Source organism: Streptopelia decaocto (genome assembly GCF_964273445.1).
Source record: "Streptopelia decaocto genome assembly, chromosome: 11".
Classification (NCBI taxonomy): domain Eukaryota; kingdom Metazoa; phylum Chordata; class Aves; order Columbiformes; family Columbidae; genus Streptopelia; species Streptopelia decaocto.
Window position 1 is genome coordinate 4837771 of NC_138666.1, and position 14011 is coordinate 4851781.

A 14011-nucleotide genomic window follows, 5' to 3' on the forward strand; every position below is an offset into this window, starting at 1 on the left:
CCGGGTCCGACGCTGCGGTGAGGCGGAAGAGCGCCCGAGAACGGCAGCGGGGCGGAAAAGAGGCCCCTGCGGCGGCGGCGCAGCCCAAGATGCAACTTGGAACGCCCCGAGCGGCGCCGACGCGCGGCCTCGCACCCGCCAGGTGACCGAGTGCCCGGATGCTCCAACCCCGCCCCGCTGTCTTTCGGGTGGTTGCTAGGGAACTGACGAGCCGGAAGTCCCGCCTGCCGAGCCGTGGCTGTTGTTGTTGTGACAGGGACCGTGACAGCGACAGGCCCGGCACGAGCCCCCGCCCGCGCGCCCCCGGGCCCCGCCGCCGCCGGCTCCGCTTCCCGCCCGCCCGCACCATGAAGTGGATGTTCAAGGAGGACCATGCGCTGGGTAAGGGGGGGCCGGGCCCGGCGCTGCCCGCCCCGCTGCCCCGGGGCCTCGCCGAGCCGCTCGCCTGTCCCCGGGCGGACAGCCGCCTGCGGCCCGGCCGGAGTGTGGCGCCTGCCCGGATGGCCTCGCTGAACGGCCCGAGACCCCTGGGGGGCTGAGGGGCGGTCGCGGTCCCTGCGGGCTCTGCCCTCTCTGCCTGCGACGCTGGCGATACTATTACTGTGCAGCGACTAATTACGAGTTTTGTTCACAGAGCACAGATGTGTCGAGTCGGCAAAAATCCGAGCCAAATACCCTGATCGTGTCCCGGTGAGTAACCGAGCCAGCTTCACCCGAGTACTTAGAGCAAAGGTGAACGAGCTGTTTCCATCCTGCCCTCTGTTTGACCAGATCCTACTGAGTAAATTCAGCTTCTCTTCTGTAGCCTTAGGTGTTTTAAAGAGGCCCCAAACACATCTAACTAATCCAACATTCCTCCTTCTGCCGCAGTGCATACTGACAAGTAAGCAAGAGTGCCTGACTATCTAAACACTTTCTAGGCATGTTTATGGTTGTCAGTGTCCTGCTTTCTTCTAATGGCAATTATATCCCAGCAATCTAGCAGCAATCTTGGCTAACTGGGGAGGTCCCAGTTGACTGGAAGTTGGCAAACATGACGCATATCAACAAGAGGGCTGGAAGGAGGATCCAGGCAACTACAGACCTGTCAGTCTAACCTCGGTGCTGGGCAAGGTCATGGAGCAGATCATCTTGAGTAACATCACACAGCACATACCAGAGAACCGTATGATCAGGCCCAGTCAGCATGGGTTTATGAAAGGCAGGTCCTGTTTGACCAACCTGATCTCCTTCTATGACAAAGTGACCCAACTAGTAGATGAGGGGAAGGCTGTGGATGTTGTGTACTTAGACTTCAGTAAAGCCTTTGACATCGTATCCCACAGCATCTCCTGGAGAAACTGCAGCTCATGGCCTGGATGGTGTATTTGCAATGGGTACAGAACCAGCAGGAGGGCTGGGCCCAAAGAGTTGTGAACGGAGCCAAATCCAGTTGGTGGCCGGTCACAGGTGGTGTCCCCAGGACTCAGTATTGGAGCCAGTTCTGTTTAATCTCTTTATCAATGATCTGGATGAAGGGATTGAGTGCACCCTTAGTTAGTTTGCAGATCACACCAAATTGGGTGGGAATGCTGATCTGCTGGAGGATGGGAAGGCCATACAGAGGGATCTGGACTGTCTGGATCATTGGGCTGAGGCCAGTTGTCTGAGGTTCAACAAGGCAAGTGCTGGGTCCTGCACTTGGGTCACAACAGCCCCAGGCAGCGCTACAGGCTCAGGGAAGAGCAGCTGGAAAGTGCCCAGTGGAAAAGGACCTGGGGGTGTTGGTGACAGTGGCTGAACATGAGCCTGCGTGTGCCCAGGTGGCCAAAAAGGCCAACAGCATCCTGGCTCGTATCAGGAATAGTGTGGCCAGCAGGACTAGAGAAGTGATTGTGCTACTGTAAACGGTGCTGGTGAGGCCCCACCTGGGGGCAGTTTTAGGGCCCTCACCATAAGAAGGACATTGAAATACTAGAGAGAGTGCAGAGGAGGGAACAGAGCTGGTGAGGGGCTGGAGCACAAGTGTGATGGGAGCGGCTGAGGGACCTGCGGCCGTTTAGCCTGGAGAACAGGAGCTGAGGGGAGACCTTCTGATCTCTGAACTGCCTGAAAGGAGCTTGGAGCATGGAGGGGGTTGGTCTCTTCTCCCAAGTAGCAAGTGATAGGACAAGAGGAAATGGCCTCAAGTTGCACCAGGGGAGGTTCAGATTGGATATTAGGAAAAAATTCTTCCCAGAAAGGGCTGTCGGGCATTGGAACAGGCTGCCCAGGGCAGCGGTGGAGGGTTTAAAAGGCATTTAGACAAGGTTCTATGATCCTGAAGGTCTCTTCCAACTGAAATGATTCTGTGATTCTATAAACACCTTCAGTGTCTTGAGGTGCTTGATGCCAAGAAAGATCGTAAGTTCTTTAAATGTTGACAGTCTTCCCTCCTGGAAGAAGCTGTTTTGTTTATATTGATCCTGAAAAACCTGACCTTCATATCTGCACTTTACAGGTCATAGTGGAGAAGGTCTCAGGATCTCAGATTGTTGATATTGACAAGAGGAAGTACTTGGTTCCATCTGACATCACCGTGGCCCAGTTCATGTGGATCATCAGGAAGAGGATTCAACTGCCCTCTGAGAAAGCAATATTCCTCTTTGTAGACAAGACTGTCCCACAGTCCAGGTGAGGGGATAATCCCTTGTTATTCAGAACCATTTCAGCAAGCTGGAACACAAGAGGTTCACAACAAGCAAGCTGGAACACAACATTTCAAACTGGAACACGAGGTTCCACCTAAATTTGAGAAGAAACTTCTTCTCAGTGAGGGTGACAGACACTGGACCAGGCTGCCCAGGGGGGTCATGGAGTCTCCTACTCTAGAGACATTCAAACCCGCCTGGACACCTTCCTGTGTAACCTCAGCTGGGTGTTCCTGCTCCATGGGGGGATTGCACTGGATGAGCTTTGAGGTCCCTTCTATCCCTGACATTCTGTGATTCCGTGAAGCCTGTGCGTATCAGAGAGACAGTAACTCCCCTCTTTGAGGCTTATTTAGTGAGGTGCTTGGAGGTGTTTGGTTACATCTTAATCCCACCATGGTAAGTTCTTTTCTCATGTGTTTGACAAATGTCGTATTTGTTGAGGTAGGCTGAAAGGAAAGGTGACTACAAAATATATTCTGATTTACTTCCACAGCAAGAGGGTTAGCTCCGGAGATATGATCTCTTTGGTTGACTGCAGGAACATTTACATCATGAATGGCAAAAAAATAATCATTTTCAATGTAGTAAAAAAGTTCCATGTTAAATAGTCAAAAGCAAACAGCATAAATTATTCTGAAAAAATACTTGTCAGTTCACAAATTATGACGTTACAGAGTAGCTGCTGTTACTTATTTTAAAAATTATTCTATAAACACAAAATGACTATAAAAAGGTTCTTCATTGTTTTTATATAGAAATAAGTTTCACTGTTGTCTGTTACATACAGAATAATGTACAGCAGAAGCAGCTACCACAGCTGCTTTCTATATGATATACTTTAATAGTATTTGAGGAAATAGTACATCAAGATGTTATGTGGTTTAGATGCAATGCTATTCTTATTAATCCTTACCTGTGTAGCAGTAATAGTCTCTCCAGGTAAGCTGTCCAGACTAGTTAGAAATACTTTTATTTACTTCGTGATACACAATAGGGACCTGTGAGAGCCATCTTTTTCTGCTTGCTTTTTTCTAAGAGTACTAGGAAGGCCTATATGTCATCATCTTAACAGTGCTGTAGAACTGCTAGGAACAGGAGGAGATAAAAACAGGGCACACTGCCTCATCTCATGTGTTCATGATGAGCCGTCATATCTCTGCTGGAAAAATACAGCCTTGAACCTTCAGTATTAATGCAAAAATGGTAACTTGTCAACAGGTGAACAAAAATCTGTTAATGGCTCTGCTCCTCCCATAGACTGAGTTTATCACACAGACCACCAACTCATGGCATCCTTCTCTCCTTATGCAGAAGTTTATCTACTTCTCACCAATTCTCTTCCATTTCAAGTACTGCTTGTAACTCTTCCCAGCTCCTCTCTCAGGTGAAAAGCCAGGACGTTTTCTCTGTCACTCACGTTCAGTCTGCATCTTTCAGTTCACTTGCCTGTTCTTGGGGAATCAGAGAAAGGTGAGCTGAGGAGGCGTCATCTATGCAACTGACTGATGTCAACTGCCTGTTTCACCTGTAGACAGATGGTTGGAGCAGTTGTACTGGCCAAGTAATTGCTTGGGTTTCTCTTTGTTTTCAAAATACAGACATTTCCCTAAAGACCGCAACTGCTTAGACTTGAAGGGCCACATGCCTGTTCAGTTTAAGAAAATTTTCATTTGATCAAACATTCAAAACCTTATCAGTTGGAAAAGCACTAGTTTCTGCATAACTTGTAATCTATTGCCCACACATTTTGGTACTAGCACGATTTTAAGTCATCACTTTTTAACAATGTAGAAAACAAAGCTTTTACTCCGCAAAACCACCTGGAGCTCCAAGAAGCAGTACAAAAAGCACAAGTTTGATAGACTTGAGACCAGCTGAACTTTCATGACTACACCAGGTGGAGGGAGAAATGAGGTTGCTCACACAAGAAGCAAGATGTTAATACAGCCACATTCAAGGGAAGTGGTATCAGGCTATTGATCCTGGTATTAGTCACAGCATCAATAATGGATGATCCAGAACCTGAAATACATTCAGTGACTTTCAATAAAACAAGGAAACATTCTGACAAATGCATTTGTGAAAAAGTAACAAAACCCTAGACACTGCAGAGAGCCCACGATCATTTTGCTAACTCAGGAGTCAGCTGCTCTTCATTTATGATCATTTTTGTATTGCAATTTACACACAGACTTGAAAGTTTTAGCTTTTATTAATCTTTGTGCATGTGAGGTTCTGGTACCATCTGCAATTGTCATTATCCAAGCTAAACTGTTTCTTTTTTTCTTTCCCCTTCAAGCTTAACTATGGGACAACTTTATGAGAAGGAAAAGGATGAGGATGGATTCTTGTATGTTGCCTACAGTGGAGAGAACACATTTGGTTTCTGAATGGTGGGTCTTGCCTACTATACCATCCTGCTGTGTATCTTGTAAATAGCTGATCATTTTCTGTTCTGGTATTCACAGAAGTTCCTTCTACATACATGCATTTGTAACTGGATTTGTTTCTTAATATATTGATAGTTTTTGTTTTATTAGACTGTTAAATTATCCAAAAAAAGTTTTGTTTTTGTGCATTTTTTTTCTCATGGCTATGAATTCCCAGAGCCTCACTCCTTTGCGGGTGTTAGGGATACATTTGATGAGATTGATTAAATAATAAAGTAGTTGGGCTACTGAAACATGAAAAGAAGAACACACATTTATTCTGTTTTGAGGTGTATAAGAAAAATAAAGTAATTCAATTAGTATTTGGAACACTGGATTTGCTAGCTTATCATAAGCAAAAGCAAGATGCTGATCATGTTGAATTTAGCTAATATGTTCCTCTTTCTCAATTAACAAACAAGTACAATAAAATTGCTGTCACAAACAGGCAGTGCTGTCATTTCTTTACCTTCATTTTGACCAGAAAGTTATATGTCACATTTACACATTAGACACTATACAGCTGCTTATATTGTTTACTACACACTGTACAGCTGCTCAGCCTTTAGTATGTGGATGACAATACAAGGAAGGAACGAGCTCTCTGTAGGTTACAAAACCAGAAGTGTCAGAGTACTGGCCCCAGTATGGACCCCTGGGGAACACCACTCGCTGCAGGCCTCCAGCCAGACTGCACTGCTAATCCCAATCCTCTGACTGCCGTTCAGCCAGTTCCCAATCCATCTCACTGTCCACTCATCTAACTCACACCTCCTGAGCTTACCTGGGAGGATGTTGGGGGAGACAGCATCAAAATCCTTGCCGAAGTCAAGGCAGGCAGTATGCACCGCTCGCTCTCCATCTACCCAGCCAGCTGTGCCATCAGAGGTGGCTTTCAGATCAGTCAAGCATGCTTTGCCCTTGGGAATCCATGCTCACTACTCCTGATAACCACCTTTTCCTCCACATGCTTGGAGATGACATCCGGAATATGCATGTCTTTTCCAAGTAAACATTTTGTAGATATTGTAAGGACATTACAGAACCAAGTACGTGGAAGAACAGCTGAACTATACAGCTGAGAGGTGCGGCTGACACACCTGAGGGACTGAGACAAGCTTGAGAAGCAGGCCCATGCAAACCTCATGAGGTTCAACAAGGCCAAGTGCAAGGTCCTACAGCTGGGCTGGGGCAACCCCAGTATCAGTACAGCCTGGTTTGAGAGCAGCCCTGCAGAGGAGGACTCGGGGACACTGGTGGATGAAAAGCTGGACATGAGCTGGAGAAAGGAGACCTTATTGCAGCCTTTCAGTACTTAAAGGAGGCATATGAGAAGGATGGGGACAGATTTTCTTATGGTTTTAAACTGAAATGAGTGTAGATTTACACAAGATAAAAGTTTGTGGGGTTTTGTTTGTTTGTTTGTTTGTTTGTTTTACAGTGAGTGGTGAAACACAGAGAGGTTTTCCAGAGAGGTTGTAGATGTGTCATCCCTGTAGGGGATGGATGGCTGGATGGGGCTTTGAGCAACCTGATGTAGCTGAAGAAGTCCCTGTTCACTGCAGGACAGTTGGACTAGATGACTTTGAAAGGTCTCTTCCAACCCAAACCGTTCTATGATTCTACTTAATTGAGGCAGACGACTAGAATTAGAAATGGTGCAGGCAAGATAAATAATTCAAGACCAGTTCCTCTAGTTCATGAGCACTATTGCCAAGGCACGTACGCAGCACAGCAAATGTAAAGAGGCTTTGCCACAAAACCAAAAAGACCTGCTATTTGTGAGGGTCTCAACTTCCCTCCAAACGGGTTTCCCATAGTCACACAGCTACTTCTGCTTGCAGGCAAGGAGGCAAACCTGAGGCTCTGAACGATGAGGGCGGTGAGCAGCAGAAAAACATCTAATTGCACACTACAGGAATTCATGCTTTAATATTAAATAACACGGGGCTGGAAAAGGAGTATCATTTTGAATTTTGTAAGCCAGCAAAGAAACACTAATTACAGTTTAGATTCCTAATAAAAGTTTTACTTCCATTTCACACTACATGGTGCAGCAGGGTTTAATTTTTTAAAATGTTTCTAGTCACAGTGGAAAATTACCATTTCCCAAGCTTAAATCAAATTCATACTGACTGAAATTCCCATGGAGTCACCTTATGCCTAGAATTATGTGTGGCTCTACAGCTATTCACAGGTACTGGCAGGACTCCAAAGGGAGAAGGTAGGAGCTCATGAAATGTTGACACAGTCGATTACTGAGGCTTGTCACAGCAACAGTGCTGCATGTGCTTACTGCCCCGAACACGTGCTGCTGACTTCAGTAATCCTTTCATTGTTCAGAACAGCACTGTAATGTACAGCACTGCTCTAGCAAACACTCTGTCACTGCTTCTATCATGAATTCTTTCCATCCCACCCCTTTTCCATGGATTTAGTATTAATGTTTATTCTTAACAGAAGTTTTGATTCAGAATTAAGAAAACTGTTCTCATCTGTGATTTTTTTTTATTACCTGTTATTACTGGAAAATATTCCATTTCCTTTAATTGGAAACTTTAAAGTTTATCTGTGATTATCAAGTAACATTTTTTGCTAGCTGTTAACAAGGAAGTAAGAAATGTTAACTTACAACTGGCAGATAAAGCTACTTACATGCTAGCACATAGATATATCTAAACAATACAAAGGAAGAACTTGTTTTATTCCAAGTGTTAGGATCGAGGTGACTTTTGGAATACCCTTCATAAGCCTCTAATCCCCCCCCGCCCCCAACTACTCTCTTTAACATCTCTGCAATTACTAGTTTAGATTTAAGAGCCTATCTGGGTAACACAAATATGCTCTGTAAAGCATTTTACACGTGCCCTGGAAATTTCAGTGCTGGTCCCATTACCATTGGTTTAATTGTCCTCATTAGCCATAACTGTGGGCACTTCATTCCCTCTGCTTCACCTCCCCTCATCTCTGCACTCTACCGTCCGCCCTACGCTTTGCCCATCTCTGGTTTTCAGTGTGTTCCAGCACCAAGGAGTGATACAAGCTTGGAACACATCAGCTGCTGCCTTCCAGAGGCAATTCTTCCCAAGGTCTGCTGACAACGATGGAAGTTTGGTTTGCTACCTCTTCCAAAGCAGAGATCGTGTTATCTCTCTTCTCTGCATTTTTTCCTTCTGACTTTTAGAGCTGTTTCTCAGTATTGCCTACAGCATTTCCTGGCATTTTGGAATTAAACAGATGCAGCACTTAAATACCTGTTTTCAATGCCAGAAATGCCATCCAGTTGAGTATAAGATCCTGCAGGCTTAGATCATCAGCCTTTTAAACACTGCTTTGCTAAAGCTCCTTCTCTCTCTTCAAACATTCATTGACTCCCTCTAGGCCTAAATACATCCTCAGCTCCATCCAAAAAGTGAGGTTAGTATCAGTGCTCAGCACCTCTAAAACTACTTTTAAACCTGACAAGTAGCAGAAAGCAGCAGTCTATGGTTCCCAAGTATTTTACAAATGCATGGCAATATGTGACCAGGAACAATCTCTCCTAAAAGTCAGGCTCAAATTTCAGGAAAGAGTTAAAAGAATTTACATCATATGACTGCTTATCTGAAAACCAGTCTGATGCCAGGACCACAGAACGACTAGCTTTATGTAACCCATTTTAATATTGCAGCTGGATAGGAAATTAGAACATTCCAGTCTGGTCAGCAGATTCACCACAGACTTTGTTGATTAACAAAGGAGAACTAGGTATGTAGGTACAGTTTCTGCAAGATTTCAGGGAAGGACAAAGGCAAATTGCAGGAGCCTGAAAATTTACTGGCTATCTGTTTAGGTGCACTACAGGACTCTGCCTTTGGAATGCTATTTACTGAGTTACAATAACCACCACCATTTCTCTTCAGCACTTCACCCAGTAGCCTGTCTGCAATGGCATCTGTCCATTTTTCATCCTCTGATGATTAATGCAAGTCACTGTACTCCATAATCCGCTGCCCTCCGCAAACACATACAACAATTCCCTGCTCACCAATACAACTGGTCTTTCCGCATGTTAGTACTGGATTTGAGAGGACAGGCTTATACACACTATTCAAGTTCTTCATTGTTTCTTCAACAAGAGAGAACTACTGTTATTTGACAAGTCAACCCAAGTGTGAAGTAAAGGGATTTGATGTAGTAAATTCTCAGACTGTAATGTGATATGTCCTGTTCAGTCCCATGTGGAGCTCAGTAGGTTGACTGCAAAGGCTGTTCGGAGAACTGCTGTGCCCATTTTTCAAATACAAAACTCTAGCAAGATACCAAAGAACAGAAATCTCAGATCACTAAAGAATTCTTAAGTTCTGTATTATCCACTTCTTTCATCCTGCCATTGCCTTGTCCAAATATTTTATGAATTGTAGTTTACAACAGAAAAAGTACAAAAGGGGAGTGTGCTCAATAGCAGTTACACAGTCCTGAACTTGCTCACAGAAAGCAAAAATTGGGACAGAAAGTTTAAGGAGGATTACTTGCTGCTTCCCCTCAGCTTACAATGTTGAATGTTTTGCCATGCAGCTGTTATTTGGTAATAAAGCACAAAGGCAAAGACTGCCAGTGACGACTGCCAGTCCCCCCAAAGCATCTCCACCTTTGCCAGGAAACAGTGACATAAAAGGCTAAGGCATCTCTGCTTTTAATTAACTGTGTATCATGGGGAGACAGAGGGATGGACAATGCTTAAAACACTGCAAAGCAGGTAAATGTTTGCCTGGAATTACACAGGACTGACAGGTTTGAACCAGGTAATTCAGGAGGCTTCTTTCCTACCCACAGAAACAAAGTCCTGAAATTAAGAGAGATGCACAGGATATCATAAGTGATATTATTTGACACAGCCTTCTGTCCAGCACTCTTTTGCTTCTACTGTGGCTATATTTAGTAAATAGAAGCTCATAAGAAGGAAAATTCTTTCAGATACAAGACAAGGAGAGCCAAGAGTTATAAAAATATTACTTACTATACATTAGGGTTGTCCCAGCAACGCAAAACCAACCATAACATTATGAAGAGTGGAAGTAAAAAGCAGCACTTAAATTTTACAATGACAGCTTTTCTTCCATAGCACGGCTTCAATTTCAGTTGACGTTACTTCCATTGCTATGGCTGATAGATCAAACGTTCAGGTAACAGGGGACAGCACATCCCTGCTTCCTTTCTTTTGGCGGCATACTGTTTCATGCTGCTCAAAACTTTAAGTCTCCAATGATCCTTTTCTACATCTCAATAAAAACAGAGCTTCAACTTAACCAAAATAAAAACTTCTCTAAATTGCTTTCCTTTTCACTCCTGCCTCCTTACAGCACTGGAACTGGAGGGCTTATTTTCCTGGCCCTTGAACTGCAGAGGTATCTGCTGTGCTCCCGGGCTTACTGCTGGATTTACACAGCCGCACGTATTCTCATGTGAACTGCATGTATTCCTTGGCATTCTTGACCCAACCTGGCAGGGCTTGGCTACGCAACACTTTCCAGGCTTCTTGATAATTTAATGCAGCTTCCTTGTAGTCCCAGTAGGTTTCTAGAGTCTTCATCCTGACAGAAAAACGTACAACAACGAAAACATTTCTATTATCCTATTGGATGTAACATCAAAAAGTTAAAAAAACAAACAAACATCTAAGAATATGATCATGCCCTATGAGCTCTTTCATGCTGCTAAGTGAAATTTTCTTGTGCTTCCAGGGAGCCTTGGAGAGGCCCAGGCCCTGAAGCTGCTCTATCTAGACACCGTCAGCAGTCCTACAAAAGGAAACAGAACAAGCCCTCTACCATGCTTTGTACACACTCTCCAGCAATAGAGGTGTTATTGTTTGACTGTGTGACATCAGGTTACAGAAAGATTCCATGACAGCAAAAAATGTTGAAGCAAAGCAGAAAAGGTAGCTAGAGATAGGAACTTTGAATTAGGTGGAAGTAGCCTTGTCTTGCTAGAAGGATGGATATGATTGCTGGCTGCAAAGGGACAAGGACGAACGAGACAGTTTTTCTTTTCCAACACAAAATAATGGGGAAAAGTGAGACAAAGGAGAATTTTTTTTTCTTCCTAAAACAAAAGGGACTCGGCAGTTTTGGTGCTCTGTTCCCTTTCCTCATGTACCACCTCCCCACAATCTCACCAGAACCATTGGTCACGCTGCTGAGTGCATTATACCATCGATTTTCAAAACAGGGAAATTCAGGTCTAGTGTAGCAGAAAACAAGTGCCTCTATGACAATTTCATAAAGATTTTTTTCCTTTCCCAGCCTCTTTCATCTCCCTTTGCCAAACAGTCTGTCAGCCACATGTGGGACGTAACGTTTATACATTCAACCCAATATGAAGGGAAGATCACAGGCAACATGACCTTCATCAAGAAAGAACAGCCAAACTACTACAGGAACCCTAATCTAAAACAGTTGAGCTTGGAGAAGAGGAGACTGAGCGGTGACCTCATTAATGTTTACAAACATATAAAGGGTGAGTGTCAGGAGGATGGAGCCAGGCTCTTCTTGATGACAACCAACGATAGGACAAGAGGTAATGGGTTGAAACTGGAACACAAAAGGTTCCACTTAAATTTGAGAAGAAACTTCTTCTCAGTGAGGGTGGCAGAGCCTGGCCCAGGCTGCCCAGGGAGGTTGTGGAGTCTCCTTCTCTGCAGACATTCCAACCCGCCTGGACACCTTCCTGTGTAACCTCATCTGGGTGTTCCTGATCCATGGGGGGATTGCACTGGATGAGCTTTCCAGGTCCCTTCCAACCCCTGACATTCTGTGATTCTGTGAATAGCTAATATGAGATGCTGTTTGCATCTTCAAAAAACAGCTACTTTTACTGAAAAGGTCACACATTCTATACAGATGTAAATATACAGAGTGATAAGGTCTCCCCTCCCCACGTCCTGCACTTGGGTCACAACAACCCCATGAGTGCTCCAGCCTCGGGGAAGAGCGGCTGGAAAGTGCCCAGTGGAAAAGGAGCTGGGGGTGCTGGTGACAGTGGCTGAACATGAGCCAGCGTGTGCCCAGGTGGCCAAGAGGCCACCAGCATCCTGGCTGGTACCAGCACTGGTGTGGCCAGCAGGCCCAGGGCAGTGACCGGCCCTGTGCTGGGACCTGGGGAGGCCAAACCACGAATCCTGGGGGCAGTTTTGGGCCCCTCATGCCAAGAAAGCCCTTGAGGTGGTGGAGCGAGTTGAGAGAAGGGAAAGGAGCTGGTGAGGGGCTGGAGCACAAGTGTGATGGGAGCGGCTGAGGGACCTGGGGGGTTCAGCTGGAGAACAGGAGCTGAGGGGAGACCTTCTGATCTCTGAACTGCCTGAAAGGAGCTTGGAGCCAGGGGGGGTCGGGCTCTGCTCCCCAGGAACAAGCGCCAGGAGCAGAGGAAACAGCCTCAATTTGCGCCAGGGGAGGTTGAGGTTGGATCTTGGGAACAATTTCTTCCCCAAAGGGCTGTGGGGCATTGGAACAGGCTGCCCAGGGCAGTGCTGGAGTCACCATCCCTGGAGGGGTTTAAAAGACACATAGATGTGGTGCTCAGGGACATGGGGCAGCAGTGGACTTGGCAGTGTTGGGTTAATGGTTGAACTTGATGATCTTAAAGGTCTTTTCCAACCTAAATGATTCTATGGTCAAAGATCAAAAAATAATTATACAACACACACATTTAGACTGGCTCAATCTTGTTAAAGGTGAAACAGCTGTTTTCCTTTCATTTGCTGTGGATGCACATTGTCCTGATACAGATCCAGATATAGATAGATAGATAGATAGATAGATAGATAGATAGATAGATAGATAGATAGATTCATTCCACCTGCCACTAAGCCAAGAGAAAGACCCGAATGCCTCGTTGTTCTTCATTTCTTCCTTGCTAAATGTTGCTCTTTTTCCTGAATCTGCCAGCAAATCAACAGCTCTTCAACTCATATCTGACAGTCTGATTCAATTTATCTACAACACATATGGGATTTTTCTAACCTAGATTATTGCAACAGACCTTTGTTTAGAAACTGTTACAGCAGACAGTAAGGGAAAGCACAGCTAGCACAAAAGCAGGATAGAGTGAGGAGCAGCTCAGTATTTTCACCCCACTGTAGCAGCTACCAGAGCAGACATGACTGCAGCGTCTTGGGGTCTCATTCTCCAAGCAGACATCACTACAGGATTTAACAGTGGATGCAACAGAAATCTGCATTTTAAACAGCTTCCTCAAAGAGCTGCCAAAATCAAACAGATTTATTTAATTCATGCTCAACTTCCACATTAAGCTTCTAAGACATTTTCGACACATATACCAGAAAAATACCTTCAAACTCAAAGTACATCTGCCTGAAAACCTCACATGATTTGACTGTATCTCAGCTTTGGTTGGGCCATTAAGGCTCCGAGCATTAATGAAGAACCTGTGACGTTTTTTTGGTGGAAGCAAACACTAGTTTGCTGCCCCAGCAGAGTTCAGTACAATCATTAAATCTCCAACCTATCCAGGTCTGCCTGACTACATTCCTTTTGTATTTCTCTTTACTATTTTAACCTTGCCCCTACACACTCTGTGTGAAAGAGACAGTGATTTTAAAGACTGTGTGCCAGAGACATGGGAGGTGATCCACAGATTTCATTCTGAAAGGTATCACACTCTTGGAAAAAGCTTTACACTAATCACCATTATGCTTGAAAACATTAATGCTGAGCAGAAATGGGCTCACAAGCAAGGTAGCCTGCAAAGAAAAGCAATACTTTCTTCTCAGCAACAAACCTGCCTTTAACCCCATAATCAAACATTTACATTCAACCCATAATGCACTTTTGAGATTACAGACATATTGCACATGAAGAACTTTGACATAAGCACAAGGCATCAACCAAAACATTACTTATATACGAAAAT

The 14011-nt window shown here is 44.8% G+C and overlaps 2 protein-coding genes across 4 annotated transcripts in view; one reads left to right on the top strand and one right to left on the bottom strand.

Moving 5' to 3' along the window:
- GABARAPL2 (GABA type A receptor associated protein like 2) lies at nt 1–5552 on the top strand. Its single transcript, XM_082062858.1, has 4 exons — nt 1–381; nt 635–690; nt 2480–2652; nt 4972–5552. Exons 1-4 carry the CDS (start codon nt 159–161, stop codon nt 5060–5062), a joined length of 543 nt encoding a protein of 180 aa, XP_081918984.1. The 5' UTR covers nt 1–158; the 3' UTR covers nt 5063–5552.
- Nucleotides 2659–14011, bottom strand: part of ADAT1 (adenosine deaminase tRNA specific 1) — a 26660-nt gene continuing 15307 nt past the window's right edge. For 2 of the 3 annotated variants that reach the window (XM_082062854.1, XM_082062852.1), the window contains one exon: nt 9947–10674. In XM_082062854.1, the coding sequence (XP_081918980.1) occupies nt 10542–10674 (133 nt within the window). In that variant the 3' untranslated portion in view covers nt 9947–10541. Of the gene's footprint in view, nt 4119–9946; nt 10675–14011 lie in introns of those variants that run through there. The other variant, XM_082062853.1, reaches the window with a different exon arrangement.